The sequence below is a fragment of the Pseudoliparis swirei genome, chromosome 1, assembly GCF_029220125.1.
Source record: "Pseudoliparis swirei isolate HS2019 ecotype Mariana Trench chromosome 1, NWPU_hadal_v1, whole genome shotgun sequence".
Lineage (NCBI taxonomy): Eukaryota > Metazoa > Chordata > Actinopteri > Perciformes > Liparidae > Pseudoliparis > Pseudoliparis swirei.
This window is the reverse complement of record NC_079388.1, coordinates 20,042,151-20,061,133: the sequence shown is the minus strand read 5'-3', so window position 1 is coordinate 20,061,133 and position 18,983 is coordinate 20,042,151. Positions and strand designations below refer to the sequence as shown.

General features: G+C 43.8%; 1 protein-coding gene across 3 annotated transcripts; it reads left to right on the top strand.

The window, feature by feature from the left end:
* The first annotated feature begins 1,339 nt into the window (after positions 1-1,339).
* cnot3b (CCR4-NOT transcription complex, subunit 3b) lies at positions 1,340-18,672 on the top strand. 3 transcript variants are annotated; one of them, XM_056427046.1, is made up of 20 exons: positions 1,340-1,668; positions 3,898-3,960; positions 4,640-4,698; positions 4,902-4,976; positions 5,437-5,526; positions 7,129-7,257; positions 7,925-8,020; positions 8,248-8,283; positions 9,672-9,800; positions 9,884-9,974; positions 10,750-10,883; positions 11,617-11,673; positions 12,187-13,225; positions 13,491-13,590; positions 13,672-13,846; positions 14,368-14,464; positions 14,627-14,858; positions 15,634-15,766; positions 15,986-16,111; positions 16,346-18,672. In XM_056427046.1, the coding sequence occupies exons 2-20, from the start codon at positions 3,936-3,938 to the stop codon at positions 16,442-16,444; spliced, it is 2,922 nt and encodes a 973-aa protein (XP_056283021.1). In that variant the 5' UTR covers positions 1,340-1,668; positions 3,898-3,935; the 3' UTR covers positions 16,445-18,672. The 3 variants fall into 3 exon arrangements, with proteins under 3 accessions (XP_056283021.1, XP_056282937.1, XP_056283103.1); XM_056426962.1 differs by having other exon boundaries at positions 4,631-4,698; XM_056427128.1 differs by lacking the exon at positions 8,248-8,283 and having other exon boundaries at positions 4,631-4,698.
* Positions 18,673-18,983: the final 311 nt, after the last annotated feature.

Sequence of the window (18,983 nt, the reverse complement as noted above, 5' to 3'; positions counted from 1 at the left end):
AATGCTGGTTTGTACTTTTGGGTTTCCAGCGTGCTTCGTGTTCTTTACGGCAGCTTGAAGGCGGCAGCGCCCTCCAGTGGTGGGACAGAGTAATGCAGCTGATGGTTTATGATCCTGGGGGTGTAACCTGCAATACACTGCAGCCGGTCATGAGGAGGCGTGGTGTGTTCATCATTCACTTCAGGATATAAGGAGTCAATACAAGTAAATGTGAAGTGAGAAATGTTTTATATTTACACAAACAGTTTGACGTTGCAGATCGTTATTGGTGTCCAAAGTATTTCTGTATCCGCTTCTCTTGAATTAGATTTCATTATAAAATATAATGAAATCTGTAAGTAAGTTTAAAAACACAATTTGCCAAATATCAATTAAATCTGTGTATTATCATATTAAGATACATCTTAATATACGGAAATGGTCAAATGTCGGTTTCTGTACGGAGATAATTCAACTCGATGTAGTCGACATTAAGCGTTTCAACAAGCATGTGAAATGTAATTTAGTTATTTAGTTAAGAATGGTTTGTCGTTTGGGTCATACACACATGTCCTTTGTTGTTCGTAGAAATGAATATAGCCTGATATCTGGAATCTTTAAATGTAATCATGTGCTCAGGAAACGGCCTTTAAGTTGTTCGATGCCGTCTCCTGACCACTGTCACCAGTTTAACATGTGGTTTTATATGTGGATGTTGTCTATATGGTCAGTTGGGTTTATATCTGGCAACAATACAATACAATAAGGTCACTGGTTTGGTCATTCATCTCATTCAGGAACGTCTGGGTTATTGTCATACTAAATACACAAATAAAAAGAAACTATAATCTGATAATAAAAAAATTAGGAGCAACAAGCAGAAAGTTGTAATTTTACTTGATTTTATCGTATACTTTCTTACTTATTTAATTTAAGTTGTATCATTTATTTAATTATATCAAACAATTGTTTAACAATTGAATAATTTATTAAATTATATCAAACAATTCTTTACCACTGATTCTATTTTTTTAAATATTTATTTTTTACAAATCATTGCGTCACGTGCATGATCTGCAATTGCTAAATGTATTTAGTCTCCTGTTGTTTTCCCTGTCCGTTGGTTTCGGCTCCGTGAGAAATAAACACACTTCGTCAGATTTAAATACATTAACGTGATAAAGATAACCCGGGTCGTTTGTAGTGCTAAAAACACACCGAATTTGAATAAATGTTGATCTCAAAGCAATTATTATCACGGTGAGATATGATTGTAGAAGAAGGATCTGTCGCCGTTCTTAGTTTGTGTTTGTGTGCGGTTATAAATAAAGTTGCGTTTAAAAAAAATGCAGAATAACCTTTCAACTTTACGAACGGTCCAATCAGAGCGGGCGCTCTCCTGGAAGTCGATAAACCCAGCCTCTCGTGACCGACAGCGGGCCTTGACGAACGGGAGCGCGGGAGAGGCAGCGGCGGACCAATCACAGGCCGGCCGGGGCGGGACTTGTGTCCATCAGGGCATCGGAGGAGGAGGTGTTCCTGGCAGCCATCTTGGATGTGCGGAGTGATTGTTTAAGCGAGAAGAATTGACATTATATTTTATAGAAAAAATAGGCTTTGTACTGAACCGTCGAAGATTTGCCGGAGTCGGGCGACCGCGGGAAGAAATCGCAGCTCGGAAACATCCAGGTAAATTGGTCCCGGACTCACAGGTGATGCCTTTATGTGCATTCCACCCCCCATCTCTGTCTTTCTGCCTCTCTCCCCTTTCCAAACGGAGTCTCCCGCAGCGCAGCGGGGGAAGCCGCCGCTCCGCGCTGACAACACGCACCGTGCGCGGCAGCCGGTAAAAACCGGGCGAAAAAAACCAAAACATACACAGTAAACACACGCGCACGCGCACGCGCGCACAACCCCCCCCCCCGCCGCCGCCGGGGTGTAAACTTTAGTTTTAAAGCGCTCGCGCTCCGATGTGTTCGGTGCACGAGCTCCACTTTGCTTTATTTAACGTGATTTAAAAAAACAATGGGCACGTGAGCTGTGGGTCAGACTTTAAACTGCACACCTGTGTCTTAGTTCACAGGTAAGTTTCGTTATTACAAGTAAACGAAGGTGTATATTTCTATATATATGTATTTATATTCCAGCTGACGTCATGGTGTCAGGTCACACAGGTATTCTGAGTATTTAAGAGACGCACGCAACACATATTCATCTGGGTCAAATATTTCTACCTTTTTATTGTGTTGTCAATGTTATTGATCGGTGTATTTTGGAGCAGAGCTTTATTATTCAGGTGACAGGGGAATGAAGTACAATAGAGCACGATGATGCACTTAATGTATTATTTACTAGCAGCATTGGGGGGGGGGGGGGGGAGATGAACGTGCACATTTATTATAAAAGGGGTACAAATACTATGAGAACAAACCTCGCCATTAAATGAATAAAGAAAAAAAAGAGACGGATGACCAAAACCTCAAAGTCCCCAGACTCACGCACTAAAATATAATATAGCATATATATATATATAAACTGCAGGAGGAAATTCATACAGACAAAAATAAAAAGTTTTACCAGTTCATGTCCTAAAACTCCTTGAAGGCCGCCTGTGGGCCTGCACGCAGCCGCAGGTACCGTGTTACTGTGACGCTATTCAGACTAAAACTGTTGACTTTTATATGCCAGGACTTTAATTCCCCTCATGGATTCATCAAGTGTCGCCTGAAGAATGTGCTCCTGTGCTTTGAGACGCCACTTTGCTCGAAACCAAGTATTTAAATAAGCTATAAATCTCCAATTAAAGTCCTATCTGGTGTCTCTGCCGCCCGTCTCGGTGCATCTCGCGCTCGCGTCTCGCGCACAGGTTGATTTCCAGGGGTCTGATGCATCTGATCCCAGCCTGGCGCTCCTGCACGCCGTACGCGTGACGCATCGCACGTCCCAGCTTTAATAAACGAGTGTACGACAGGGTTCGTACGGTCATGGAAAACCTGGAACAGTCATGGAATTTTAAAATGGTTATTTCCAGTCCTTCGAAAAGTCATGGAAAAAACTTGAATCATAAAAGTTTTGGAAAAGTCATGGAGATGTGTTATAATCACATAATCATTCACGCAGAGTTTGAAATAATTAATATATTTTTTAAAGAAAGACCCTCAAAATATAAGCCGGTGTACGCTCTCAATACGCAAAATGTTCTATATTTTTAATGTTTATACCGAGACTTCAGTTTGGTCACGGACATTTGTTTTAAAGTCCTGGAAATCCACTGGTCAAAATGTGTAAGAACTCTGGTACGAGTATCCAAGGCAGGGGAGGACATTTACATATTTTTTTAGGGGGCAATTTTTTCCCCCACCGACTGAAATCCAGGGGCATTTAGAAATAAATTGGGGGCACTTTTTTTAACTTGTGAAGTAACATTTTAACCTTTTGTTAAAAATATTATATATAGCCTGCTTATTTAGGCTCACGGTATATGAGCAATTGTCATCAAATGATAAGAATAAGTCTATTAAGCAGAACTCTGCAGATTAAAAGTGTTTTCTTAGATTTTATTGAACAAAACAACGAATATAAATCAGTCGTATCATTGTTTGCCCTCCTCGTGATTTCTGGGGCAGAATTATATTTCTTGGGCTCGTTTGTGCCCTTCGCCCTCGTGTATTTCCGACGCTGATCCAAGGGAGGAGGTTTCTTTTTACTTGCAGTTAATTCCTGTGAAGACATTTTGGAGGATGAAGGTGGAGCGGCGGCTCGGTGCGAAGGCGCTTCAGCGACTTCCTCGTAAGGCGGGAAGCCTCTTTATTTCTGCCTCTTTGCCCATATGCCTGTTCTTCTTCTTCTTCTTCATCTTCTTCTTTCCCGATCATCGTGCTCTTCGCCCCGACGTGACCGTCCCTTTGTCCCCCGCAGGGAAAGAAGGCATGAAGACGGCATCCTAGTCATCAGCCATGGCCGATAAAAGGAAACTCCAAGGTGAGATCTCTCGAGTCCCATCCAAACAGCCGACGTCATGCAGTGGGAGGAGTTGTTGTTGTTGTTGTTGTTACCTTCGCATTGAAAATGCGGAAGGTTATGTTTTGATCGCCATTTATTTATTTATTTGTATGCGTGTTACTCGCATAACTCAAAAAGTATTAAACCGAATCGCATGAAATTTGGTGGGATGATTGGTTATTATCCGGGGACCATTTGATTAGATTTTGGGATCAATCAGATCAAAGGTCAAGGTCATGAAAATGTCAAAATCTTCTTTTTACCAATTGGCATGCAACTAATGCCAACATGTTCATAATTCAATGCCCAATCTTGTGATATGCGAAGGTATGCGCTCTACCGAGTGCCCATTCTAGTTGTTGTTGTTGTTGTTGTCCAATCCGGTTGCAGGTGGGCGAGCTGCACCGCTAACGATGTGAGGTATAAAGACGCGATCCCTCCTGCCTCCCTTCAGGAGAACATGGGGGGGCGGTGTGTGTGTGTGTGTGTGTGTGTGTGTGTGTGTGTGTGTGTGTGTGTGTGTGTGTGTGTGTGTGTGTGTGTGTGTGTGTGTGTGTGTGTGTGTGTGTGTGTGTGTGTGTGTGTGTGTGTGTGTGTGTGTGTGTGTGTGTGGTTGGTTCACTGTTCATTCTGCGCCTCTTTCCTTCAGGTGAAATAGATCGATGTCTGAAAAAAGTAGCGGAAGGAGTTGAACAGTTTGAAGACATTTGGCAAAAGGTGAGGAATATTATATTTATATGTCTTTAAAACATTTTTAAATCCACAATACTTTATCTTTAGGTCGGCAAACGTATTAATCCGTATACTTATTGATGCCAATGTTCTGTTGAGTTTGTTTACATCACCAAGGCATTTGCTGTGTTGTTGTTGTTGTTGTTGTTTGGCCCGGAACTCGTTTGACGCTGCTGTTTCCTCGGCAGCTTCACAATGCAGCCAACGCGAACCAGAAGGAGAAATATGAAGCAGACCTCAAGAAAGAGATTAAAAAGCTGCAGGTGAGTCACCTGGTCACACTGGTCTGAGGTCAGATTACACGCTATGATGTCATCACCTTAGAAACAGGGGAGCTTATCGTCGTCGTTGGTGACGTCATTTTTGCTGTTTTCTTTAATCACGTTTTATTTTATTTGCTGAACGGCAAAAAACGAGAATTAAAGACGAATATTTAGTTTGATTAAAAATCACCTTCTGGAAACTTTAAAATATTTAATGTTCAACTCAACGTGTGTGTGTGTGTGTGTGTGTGTGTCTGTGTGAGTGAGTGTGTGAGAGTTGTGAAGTATTAATATGTGTGTGTGTGTGTGTTAATATGTGTGTGTGTGTGTTACCATGAGAACCAAACCGTGTTCTCCACCGTGACCGACGAGTCTCGGCATGCATTCACTGATGTATCTGCATCTCCCTCTTCCTCCTCTTCCTCCTCCTCCCCCTCTTCTTCTTCTTGTCCCCCCCCAGCGTCTCCGAGACCAGATCAAGACGTGGGTAGCCTCCAACGAGATCAAAGACAAACGGCAGCTAGTGGAGAACCGCAAACTCATAGAAACGGTGAGTAGGACCCGTGATGCAGGACTCTGGAGGTCTCTGGAGGTTTTTGGAAGTCTCTAGAGGACTCTAAAGGTCTCTACAGGACTCTGGAGGACTGTGGAGGTCTCTAGAGGTCTACAGGACTCTGGAGGTCTCTGTTTGTTCTGAACTCTGTAGAAGTCTTTTTTAAATGATGGCGGATGTCTCGTGACTCGTGTTGTTTCAAAGCTCTGATGACATCATCGGGTCAGAGGTCACGAGGTCACCTGAGTGAATACGTTCATTTAACTCCTGGGTTTATTTGTGAGGACGTGTTTCTATTCTTGAAGTTCATCAAGTTGCCTTTAAAAGACTTTAAAAAGATGTAAAACAGAGTTTTAAGATTATACTTTTTGTTCCGAGACATTCGTCTTAAACATTTTAACATCAACAAGCCGAGTTTACAGCTCGAGCAGAAAGTTGTTGTTGTGTTTTTGCTGCACACACAATGCACAGAAGCAAACACACAAAGAACAACAAACAAACAATCAACATGTCACCGCTCTGTACACGAGGATAAATAAAGTTTCTACGTGAACACAGAGAAACGGAGGTATTGAGCTCGTCTCGGGATCTAGCGCCCCCTACAGGGGAGGAGCTGCAACTGCTGCTGTCCTGAGGTTGTTCTGCTCCTGGTTGCCCCCCCCCCCCAGCTGTTCCACCTCCAGCTGCCTTACTCTCTCTGTCTCTCTCACTCCCTCTCTCTCCATCTCCCTCTCTGTCTCTCTCTCTCTCTCTCTCTCTCTCTGTCTCTCTCACTCCCTCTCTCTCTCTCTCTCTCTCTCTCTCTGTCTCTCTCACTCCCTCTCTCTCCATCTCCCTCTCTCTCTCTCTCCATCTCCCTCTCTCTCTCTCCCTCTCTCTCTCACTCTCTCTCTCCATCTCCCTCTCTGTCTCTCTCACTCTCTCCTCCTCTCTCTCTGTCTCTCTCACTCTCTCTGTCTCTCTCACTCTCTCTCTCTCTCTCTCTCTCCTCCTCTCTCCATCTCCTCTCTGTCTCTCTCACTCTCCTCTCTCTCTGTCTCTCTCTCTCTCCCTCTCTCCATCTCTCTCTCTCTGTCTCTCTCTCCTCTCTCTCCATCTCTCTCTCTGTCTCTCACTCTCTCTCTCTCTCCTCTCTCTCTCTCTCTCTCTCTCTCTCTCTCTCCATCTCCCTCTCTGTCTCTCTCACTCTCTCTCCATCTCCGTCTCTCTCTCTCTGTCTCTCTCACTCCCTCTCTCTCACTCCCTCTCTACATCTCTCTCTCTGTCTCTCTCACTCTCTCTCCATCTCCCTCTCTGTCTCTCACTCCCTCTCTCTCCATCTCCCTCTCTGTCTCTCTCTCTCTCTCTCCATCTCCCTCTCTGTCTCTCTTTCTCTCACTCCCTCCCTCCTGCCGGGTTGTTGAGATTATTCAGGAAAAGAGAATTTCACCCACAGAAATCTGTTTTCTGGGCTGTGAAAGTATCCAAAGTTAATTTGATGCTCGTCTCGTTGTTTTATAAACGTGAGGACAGTCCTGCTCTCCAGCGGCTTGACTCATGTTTTACTTTGTCTGTTTGTTTGTTTGTTTGTCTGTTTGTTTGTCTGTTTGTCCGCTGCAGCAAATGGAGCGGTTCAAGATCGTGGAGCGGGAGACGAAGACGAAGGCGTACTCCAAAGAAGGTCTGGGTCTGGCCCTGAAGGTGGACCCGGCCCAGAAGGAGAAGGAGGAGGTCGGCATGTGGCTGACGGTGAGTCAGAGCTCCAGAGGAGCAGAACAGGGACGGCCCGCCATCAACTCTGTCTTCCTCCTCCTCTTCCTTCCTCTGTCTTCCTCTTCCTCCTCCTTCCTATGTCTTCCTCTTCCTCTGTCTTCCTCTTCCTTCCTCTGTCTCTTCTTTCCTCTTCTTTCCTCTACCTTCCTCTGTCTTCTTCCTCTTCCTTCCTCTGTCTTCCTCTTCCTCTTTCCTCTTCTTTCCTCTGTCTTCCTCTTCCTCCTCCTTCCTATGTCTTCCTCTTCCTCTGTCTTCCTCTTCCTTCCTATGTCTCTTCTTTCCTCTTCTTTCCTCTACCTTCTTATACCTTCCTCTGTCTTCTTCCTCTTCCTTCCACTGTCTTCCTCTTCTATCCTCTTCCTCTTCCTTACACTGTTTTCCTCTACCTGCCTCTTCCCTCCTCTTCCTCTGGATTCCATCCTCTTCCTTCTCCTCTTCCTTCTCCTCTTTATCTGTCTTCCTCTTCCTTCCTCTGTCTTCCATCCTCTTCCTTCTCCTCTTCCCCTTCCTCCTCTTCCTTCCCCTTCCTTCATCTTTCTTCCCCTTCCTTCATCTGTCTTCCTCTTCTATCCTCTTCCTTCTTCCTCTACCTCCCTTAACCTTCCTCTGTCTTCCTTCCTCTTCCTTCCTCTTCCTCCTCCAGAATACGATCGACACGTTGAACATGCAGGTGGACCAGTTTGAGAGCGAGGTGGAGTCCCTGTCGGTCCAGACGAGGAAGAAGAAAGGAGACAAAGAGGTCGGTTTATTTCTTTACTCTCGTTCATCACTTTCTCTGTAAAAGTTGGCAGAACAGACTTTTTTATTTTTATTTTCCCCTTTCCATCAAATCAACTCTAAAGACATTAAATACTCACCGTGTCCCGATGGAACGGGTTCATTCGGCCGGAAGGGGGAAAACAAAATGCAAAGACTGTTTTGCACATGAACATATTTTATGAATGAGATTTTCTTTCTGCATTTCAGAGAAGTTACCGGAGTCCTGCTGAGGCGGCGTTTATGGTGTGTTCACTTTTAAACACCGTCAGTTGGTTGAACGCCGTCACAGTCGAAGGAAATACAAATACATACATAAATATATATATGTACACTACCGTTCAGAAGTTTGGGGTCACCCAGACAATTTGGTGTTTTCCATGAAAACTTTATTTATCAAATGAATATAAAATCTAGTCAAGATGTTGACGAGGTTATAAATAATGATTTTTATAGTAAATATTAATGTTGTTCTTCGAGTTCTCAAAGGAAGGCCAGTTTTAGAGCTTCTCTCAGCTGTATAACTGTTTTCAGCTGCGCTCACATAAAAAGGGGTTTCAAGGGTTTTCTACCCCTCCGCTAGTCTTCTAAGGCGAAAACACAATGTACCATCAGAACACTGGAGATGGGCCTCTCCACTCTGTAGAGACTTCATTAAACACCAGAGAATAGTCATTTACACATTAACTATGTAGAGAGAGTGTTTATGATTCATTTAATGTGATCTTCATTTAAAGAAACAGCTTTACTTTGAGAAATAAGGACATTTCTATATGACCCCAAACTCTAACGGTGGTGTATTTACTACTAAAGCTCGCGTTTGTTTGCTCGAGGTTTTTCTTTGATAGTTTTTTTGGGGTTTTACTTCGAAGGCGTTTGAAAAATATCCCAATAAACCCATTTTAACCTGCACGAGACATTTAACTCTTTAGAGTCGGACCCGCTGTGACGTTGAGGGGTAAATGCACTCTGCCCAGTGACCCCCCCCCCCCCCCAGCATTAATATGCATTGTGATGAAATGCATTAGCATGTTCGCCTCCGCTAACGCGGTCGAGCAGCCGGGCGACACGCAGCCTTTTTATTATTTCTATATTTCTCGCATTAGTTCAGCCGGCCGCTCCTCGTTTCTTGTCTTTAGGTGTTAATCCTAAACGCCTCTGAGAAAACTGTTAGAAATAAACCTCCCCGACACAGTTCGGCCGTCGGGAACATTAATTAAATATTTAACTCCGGAGTGGCGCTCCGCCTGCGAGGTGCACATGTAGCTGCTGCAACTTTCATGCCCTTTCCCCCTTTCCCTCCTGCACCGTCTGTATGTTTAACTACAAACGCCTGTTTCATTTCGTAAACACACATTTTTCTCTCGCTATTCCATTAAATAATTGATGTAAACGTCGGTGCTTTGCACTGGAACGCGGCGGCGTGTTAAACATGACTGTTCCTAGTACATTAGTGTAGTGTCCGTGCCATAATTTGTATAACATCTGTTTTTAAAAGGCTTCTGAACTAACATGTAGACCAATGAGAGACTCACTGTGGGCGGCCTCTTGTCTCTAGCCCTGCCTGGGGTCATTTTATTAGTAATAATAATAAATAACAACACTATTGTCTACCCCGCTTGTTTGTCTTCAAGAACCAGGACCGGATCGAGGAGCTGAAGAAGTTCATTGAGAAGCACCGGCACCACATCCGGATGCTGGAGACCATCCTGAGGATGCTGGACAACGACTCGGTGCAGGTGGACTCCATCAGGAAGATCAAGGTGAGTCTGATGGCCTGGACTCGTGGAGGCAGGTCGTGTTTGTGTTTGGGCTTTACTTGAGATGCCGTTGGTCTTTCCTCCAGGACGACGTGGAGTATTATCTGGACTCGTCGCAGGATCCAGACTTTGAGGAGAACGAGTTTCTGTACGACGACCTGGACCTGGACGACATCCGTGAGTAGAGGAAGAGCCGGGGGTTCATTTGCTTTGTTTGTTTGTTTGCATAATACAAATGTAGATTGTGTAAATTCAGAGCAAGGTTCAGGTTCAGCCACGAGAAGAAAAAAAACGTTCATCAGAGCCGTTATATATATTTATTTTTATTTATATATATATTTGTTTATAGAAATAGTTATTTGTTTATATATTTATATTTCTTTATATATTCTATATTGAAATTTATTTATATACATATATATAAATATTTCTTTATATATATATTTATATTTCTTATATTTTCTTTAGGTATTTCTTTATATATAATTTTTTTTATATATATCTTTTTTATATAAATGTATATATACAGGACTGTCTCAGAAAATTAGAATATTGTGATAAAGTTCTTTATTTTCTGTAATGCAATTAAAAAAATATTAAATATTAAAAGAATAAAAGGCTTGCAATATTTCAGTTGATTTGTAATGAATCCAGAATGCATGACATTTTTGTTTTTTTAATTGCATTACAGAAAATAAAGAACTTTATCACAATATTCTAATTTTCTGAGACAGTCCTGTATGTGTATGTATATATATTTCTTAAAATAAAAAAATTATATATATAAACTTATATGTATTTATATATATATATAAATAAACAAACAAAAGTACACTGTTCTATGTTGTTCTGAGTGTTCTAGTCTCTAAACTTCAAAGCGACTCTAACCCACCATGATGACCCCGTTGACCTCCACTGAACTCTTCTCGCCCTCCTGTGACTCCGCCTCCAGCTCTGGCTCTGGTCGCCACCTCTCCGCCGGGGAACTCGCAGTTGGAGGACGAGATCTTCCAGAACTCGAGCAGCACGCCGAACTCCACCACGTCATCCTCGCCCATCCCGCCGTCGCCCGCCACCTGCACGACGGTACGAGACGTGCGGCGGGCGCAGTTTTTCGTGCAATTACGATAAAATTAAAACGCGACTTTTACACATATCTCCTTTTTTGAAGGAAGAAACGACCATTGAGTTTAAGGCCAGCGCTTCAGAAACACTTTTTGGTCTCTCTTCTCGAACGAAATATTACGGGAAAAATTCTGCATTTAATGTAGCCTTTAAATCTTTTTTATTTCGACTACAACAGCTCACAAAGTAAACCAAGTTTATTTAAAACATAAAAAAGACCGATTTAATCAGATTTATTTAAAACATTTGTAGCTTTATTAAAACATTTATTTTATTGTTTGAGAAGACAAAAACTCAGCATCGTCCTATTATTATTATTATTATGGTTATTCTATATTATTATCTCTTCATTGACCTCTTGAACTTGTCACTAATGGCAGTAATATTGGTCGTATCTATACAAATACTAAATTAACTTCTTGCTGCGTTGGATATAAAGTAAATCGTGAGATAATTACCTTTGTGTGCCCTGACATCTGCTCCGTGTTGTACTGTCATTATGTCGTGTGTGTGTGTGTGTGTGTGTAGGAGGGAACCTATAGGACGGATGTGGGCCGCAGTTCATTCAACACCGTTTAACTTTTTTAATTACCCTCCCAGAGTTTTGCCGTCGGGTCTCGAGCGCTTTTAGAAACGATAATTCGACTTGTTTTAGTTTTACTTTATTTCTTAACGTTCATTCGTGTTTTTTCAGGAGAACTCGGAAGACGACAAGAAGAGGGGACGGTCAACGGACAGCGAAGTCGGTCAGGTGAGTCTCAGATGTACAGAAAGACGTGGAAATAATCAGGATTCATGTGATTTAGAGATTTTGTTGCTTTTTTAATTAAATATTGTTTAAATTTAATTGTAAATGTAATATTTTTTTATTATCATATATTTTTTAAATGTTATATATTTTTTAAATGTTATATATTTAGAATTCTTTTTTTAATAAATATTTAGTAATACATTTTTTTTACATTTTAGATAATTTAAATGAGATATTTCTAAAATTGTAATTTTGTATTTATTATTATATTTCATATTTTTGAAATTACTTTTTTCTTCAATATTTTGTAAACTAAATTTTTTTTATTCACGATTTTTTAACACTGTTAAAAAATACTAATAATATACTTAAATATTTTCTTTAGTTATGAGGTTTTTTTGTACGACTATCTTTTAAAGAAATTATTATTAGTTTCTTGATAATTTTATTGTGAGCCATTAACTAGTAAAGCTAACGATTGTTGCGCAACAACACTTCCTTGCTCCCCTCCAGTCACCGGTGAAGAACGGGAACCCGTCTTCCTCGCTGTCCTCCTCTTCCTCCTCCTCCTCTTCCTCCTCCTCCTCTTCCTCGTCGTCCTCGTGCTCTGTGTCCGGCCTGACGCCGTCCTCGCTCGTCTCGATGGTGGCCATCGCCGGAGGAGGGGTGCTCGGCGGCGGCTGCGGGGGCGCCGGTCACCTCGGCGGCGGCCTGGGGGGTCTCCTCTCTAACACGTCGGCCGGCAGCTACAGCAACGCCACGCAGCAGCCGCCGCACCCGTCGGCGCAACAACAACAACAACAGGTCAAAAACTTAGTGGGCACCTCCTCCTCGGCGCCCATCTCCATCCCCATGTCCTCCGGCAACAGCCACCTGGCGTCCTCGTCCTCCTCGCCGCCCAACGCCATCACACAGGGGCTCTTCACCGCCATGTCGCAGCCTCAGGCGATGTCGGGCTCCACGCCGGCCTCCAACAGCCTCAGCCTGGGGCTGTCGCTGGGGAAGGGCGGCATGTCGGCCGGCGGCCCGATGTCGGGCGGCCTGGGCCTGTCGGGGATGCCGGCGTCCCTGAGCAACATGGCGAGCCTCCTGTCCGGCTCCACCCCGGCGCCCTACGCTCAGGCGGCGTCCTCCTCGGGGGCGATCGGCTCCGGCCTGCCGGGCTCGCTGGGCGGCGTCGGCATCAACCCCACGACCGCCAACAGCTCGGCCGGCTCCATCGGCAGCGGGAGCGTCGCGGTCGGTGGGCCGACGGCGTCCTCCGTCGGCGGGCCGACGGCGTCCTCCGCCGGCGGACTGCTGGGCCCGGCGCCGGGGCTGCCCGGCATCGGGTCGGGGATCCTGGGTCTGAGCTCCGGCCAGTCGGGGATGCAGGGCTCCTCCCTCATGTCGCTGAGCCCCGTCGGCGGCCTGGCGCCGGGCGGCGGCGTCGGGGTCATCGGGGTCATCGGGAGCGGCGGCGGCTCGGGGACGGGAGGGAGCGGCGGGATGGGCGGCGGCATTTCGCTCTCCGGCCGGCCGGCGAGCCAGCAGAAGCAGAACGGTAGCACCAGTGAGTATCCGTGTGTGTGTGTGTGGGGGGGGGGGGGAGGAGGAGAGGAGAGGAGTGTGTGTGGGTGTGTGTTCTGAGTATCTGTGAGTGTGTGTGTGAGAGCATATGTGTGTGTGTGTGTGTGAGTGGTGTGTGTATCTGTGTGTGAGAATATCTGTGTGCGAGTGTGTCTATCAGTATGTGTACCTATTTGTGTGTGTGTCTGTGTATGTGTGTATTTGTGTCTGTGTGTAATGTGTGTGTTTACATGTGTGTGTCTCTCCAGGTTACAGCGCTGTGTTAGGAGACAGCGCCACAGACTCCGCCCTCACCAGTGCCAGCCAATCACAGAGCAGCCAGCCCCTGACCTCCTCAGCCAATCAGCCGTGAGTCGCTCACTAAATGTTTATTGACCGACAGGTGTGTGTTCTCGTGTTCACCTTTGCCTTCATCTCTCCCTCTCTTAGTTCTCCCTCTCTCTCGTCCCGTCTCCTCAGTAAGGAAACTGGCTCCAGCCTCCTGGGCTCCATCTGCCTGTCGGCCAGCTCGCCGTCGGCCGCCTTCTACAGCGAGGCCAAGGCGGCGAGCGGCGGCCTGCTGAACGGGCCGCTGTCGTACTCGCAGTCCTCCGACGGGGTCAAGGTGAGACGCCGCGTGTTGACACCTGAGGGTCGTCGTTGTTGTTATTGAAAGTCCTCTTCCTCCACACACTGTGCTTCCACTGTGATTTAATTAATCCGGCCAATGGCGAGATAAGCGGAGTTGTTGTTGTTTTTGCTGCTTTGTGATTTTGTAAAAAAAAACAGAAAGCTGACAGAACATCTTGACCTTGACTTGACCCCACAGAGGAAACGTCTCATAACATTTATATATGCATGCATATTTATTTATTTAGATTTATTTATTTATATATATATCTGTGTATATATTTTTTTATTAATATGTTTATTTATTTATATATATACATATATATTTTATATTTATTTATACATATTTATATATCTATTCATACATGTATATATATATATATTTATTTGTATTTATACATATTTTATTTTTTTATCTATATAAATATATATATTTATCAATTATCGTCAATAATTATTACACACACACAGTCTGGGTAGAATCTTTTTTCCCATGAGCCTCTCTGTCCTCCTCAGCCAATGGAGCCTCTCAGCAGCCTGAAGTCCATGGCCGAGCGAGCGGCACTCGGCTCGGGGATGGAGGGAGACGTGCCCTCCTTGCACCTCACCCCAGGTAACACACACACACACACACACTCCTCAGTGAAAGGAAAGGGGGTTGCCACAGAGCAGGAATAGAAAGGCTGTAGTTTAATATAACAATGTCACCTCACACTCTCATCTCTTTGTCTCTACCCCCTTCCCCCCTCCTTCTTGCCCCCCCCCCTCCCTCTAGTCTCCGTCTCCCGGCTCTCTTCGGACATCTTTCCCAGCAGCGCCGTGACGCCCTCGGGCCCCCCGGCGGCGGCGGCGCCGCAGCTCTCCTTGTCGGAGGTCAGCATCCCCCCGTCACTGGGGGTCTGCCCCCTGGGCCCGGTGCCCCTGTCCAAGGACCAGCTGTACCAGCAGGCCATGGAGGAGGCGGCCTGGACCCACATGCCCCACCCCTCCGACTCCGAGAGAATCAGGTGCGTCGACAACGAGTTGTATCACGATGCGTAGAATCCACCGTGCTGTTAAACCACTAAGTAGTATTCTGATGTATCATATAATACTGTATAATAACGGCTGCATGGTGAATACAGCACGTCTACTTAAAGTACTATGTTAAAGTACTTTGTTAAAGTATTATATTAAATCATTATGTTAAAGTACTCTATTAAACTCTACTATTAAAGCACTATATTAAACTATTGTATTAAAGTACTATATTAAAGCACTATATATATGTGTGTGTTGTTTTAATGTTTTATATATGTATATACGTTTATATATATTTTTATAGATATATATTTATTTTTTGTTTATATATATGTGTGTTATTTTAATGTTTTATATATGTAACAAAACATTTATTTATATATATATACGTTTATATAATTTTTTATAGATGTATATTTATTTTTTGTTTATATATATATATATATATTCTGGTCCTGTAGCAACGCTGTAATCCCACACAGGTGCAATTGACATTTAAATCCAAAACACTCAAATCCTCTTTTCCAACAAGACCACACACACACACACACACACACACACACACACACACACACACAGCCCGGAGGCCGGTGCTCTGGACTGTTTGTCTGTCTCTGTTTGGATGGAATCCTCGACTGATGGATTGTTAATTGTCCTAAAACGTTCAACTCGACGTGACGAGCTTCAAGCAGGCAGACTGCTTGTTTACTTTGAGCTTTTATTTTGAAGTGATGGTTCTAACCCCCCCCCCCCCCCCCTCAGGCAGTACCTGATGAGGAACCCCTGCCCCACGCTGCCTTTCCACAACCAGGTGCCGCCGCCTCACTCCGACACCGTGGAGTTCTACCAGAGGCTCTCCACGGAGACCCTGTTCTTCATCTTCTACTACCTGGAGGTAGGAAACATCATCTTCATCATCACTTCTTCTTCTTCTCCTTCTCCTCCTTATTGTTCTTCGCCTTTTCCTTGTTTTTCTTCTCCTCCTTGTTCTTGTTCTTCTTCTTGTTCTTGTTCTTTGTGTTCTTCTTGTTCTTGTTCTTCTTCTTCTTGTTGTTCTTCTTCTCCTTCTTCTTCTCCGTGTGTTCTTCCTCACCTCCTCCTCCTCTCTCCTCAGGGCACTAAGGCCCAGTATCTGGCAGCCAAAGCCCTGAAGAAGCAGTCGTGGAGGTTCCACACCAAGTACATGATGTGGTTCCAGAGGCACGAGGAGCCCAAGACCATCACGGACGAGTTTGAGCAGGTTTATTATTATTATTTAATATCATTATTATTTAATATCATTATTACTATTTAATATCAATATTATTATTTATTAATATTTATAATTTAATAATATTATTTAATATTATTTATTATTTATTATTATTATCTCCTTCGTTTTGAAACAATCTGCAGTTTCTAGCGTTTCAAGCGTTTATTTACCGCAAAGCATTCTGGGAGTTCCTCACCCACTGAATCCTCTCGCCTCCTCCAGGGAACCTACATTTACTTTGACTACGAGAAGTGGGGCCAGCGGAAGAAGGAGGGCTTCACCTTCGAGTACCGGTACCTGGAAGACCGGGACCTCCAGTGACGGACAGGTGGGCCGGCCAAGGGGGCGGGGCCAGAGAGAAGGGGGCGGGACTAACAAATGAAGACGGCTGCTGACATTCCTGGCTACGACCTCGGCTCGTTGTGGGGGTCTCGCCCCGCCTCGGCACCCTCACCCCGAGTACTCTCCTCCCACCCTGTCATCCCTCCTCCTCCTCCTCCTCCTCCTCCTCCTCTCCATCATCAGGCCTTTTCTTTCTTTTTTCTCTCCATCTTTTTCCTGAACTGAAACTTTTCTTTTTATCTAGACTCACGTTTAACACTTATTGTATCGGCCCCAAAAGAACCAAAGATAGTTGGTTAACACACACACGCGCACATATACACACATACACACACACACACACTAAATCTGGATTCTAGTTCTACATTAGTCTTCACTGCTCACCTCTTGCAACATCTGGATTGTTTTTTATGCTTTATATATACATTTCATTTCCTCTCGGCTGTGGGATGAAACGTGGTGCTAACATGAACTTTATTATTATTATTTACATTTACTGACTTTTAAAAGTCTGTATCACTCTCGCTTCTCGCTCGCCCCCTCTTCTCTCTCTCTCTTACGTTAAAGATTATTGGAAATAAAAACACATTTTAAACGACCCGAACTTCCCCGACGTTCACATCCAACCGCCGTTTATTTAATGTCTCAACGCCCCCCCCCCCCCACACACATGTCCCCCGTCCCCAAAATTTGATCTAAACATGTCGGTTACATAAAATGTCGGTTTCTCGCCTCCTGGGTTATGTGCCGGATTATTTCTTGAATAATTGTCCCACATAAATCCAATAATAATAATCTTTCATTTTTCTATATATTTATTCATTTATTTATATATTTATATTTATATATATACATATTTAGATATATATAGATATATATTATAAGTATAAATGTGTGTGTGTATATATATATAAATATATTTATACATATATATTTATATATAAATAAATATATTTATATTTATATAAAAAAATTAAATATATTACAAGAGCCACAAAATGCGGACGAATAAAACTCGGTGTTTATCTTTACGGGCCTGACGGTTTCACACATAATAAACGGTGTTGGATGGACAGTGTTAGCCTCCCTCCCTCCCTCCCTCCCTCCCTCCCTCCCTCCTCTTCTCTCTCTGAAGAGCACAAACACCAGCACTGCTGCCCACATCTCTGTCCTCCAGCTCTCTGCTTCATGTCCACCACACACACACACACACACACACACACACACGCTGCCCAGCTCTCACCGCCAGTCATTCCACCTCCTGACCTCTGAAACACAGCAGCAGTTATTTTCCTTAATTTGTCATTTTTTTTAATCACCCAAAATGTTTTATTTCCTCTTTCTTTTTCGTGTTTCCTCTCTCCTCCTCCTCTTCCTCTTCCTCTCCCTCCTCTTCACGCCAGGTAGATGTTTCCTTTATTTCTCAGGAAGTATTTGATAGATCATTTAATGAGGAAATGAATCCGCCAGCAGCTCCGTCGCCTCAGCAGCACAACGACGACTAGATAATCTCTCCCCGACAGTCGCACCAAAATTATACGAAACAACAAAAGAAAGCGTTTCAATCCTTTAAAGAAAAGAAAAAAACTCCCAGTGGCTCTTTTTTCCATTTTCACCAAAAAGCTCTTTTTGTTGTTGTTGTTTTTTGTTTTTTTAGAAATGCAAATATTATCCTCCAATGTTTGGAGCAGCACCTGGAAGAGAGAGACCATCTTTGTCTTTTCTGTAGTTTGTTGGGTTCATTGTAGTCGTATTATTTTGTCAGATATGGGGGTTTAGGACCCAGGGGAGAACCAGGACCCCTGTTCTTTTGTTAAAGAGCAGCAACTTCTCAAGAGGAGTGTGGGGTGTTTTTATAGCCAGAAGGACGGACAGCTCGACACTTATTCACTTGACTGACAGTCCTGCTTTTAAACTTTGTTTTTGTTTACTTTTGTTTTTGTTGACAAGCGGGAAAAGAGAGACGAGAGATCGACCCGAGAGCCGAAATGTGACTCTCTCTCTCTCTGCCGCTTGACACACGTGTTGTATAGACTCATTATTCAAAAACCTCTCCTTTTTTGTTTTTGTTTTGATGTTGTTGTTGTTGTCGTCAGACAGCATGGAATAATGACACTTGCAAAGTGGCGCTGAAAAAGTAAATAATGACATAACCATGAATAAAGGATTGTAAAATATTAATAAAAGAAGTACTTTTCAGAAAACTGCTCCGTGTGATGGTTTTGTGTTTAACATAACCACACACCTGCATTCCCTCTACTGGTCGTATAGAAGACATCTGGTTGTATAGAAGCATATGCTTCGGTGTTAAAGATGCGTTCTCTCTCCTGACCACCAGGGGGCGACTCCTCTGGTTGTATAGAAGTCTATGCTTCAAGTGTTAAAGCTGCATTCTCTCTCCTGACCACCAGGGGGCGACTCCTCTGGTTGTATAGAAGTCCATGCTTCAAGTGTTAAAGCTGCATTCTCTCTCCTGACCACCAGGGGGCGGCGACTCTGGTTGTATAGAAGTATATGC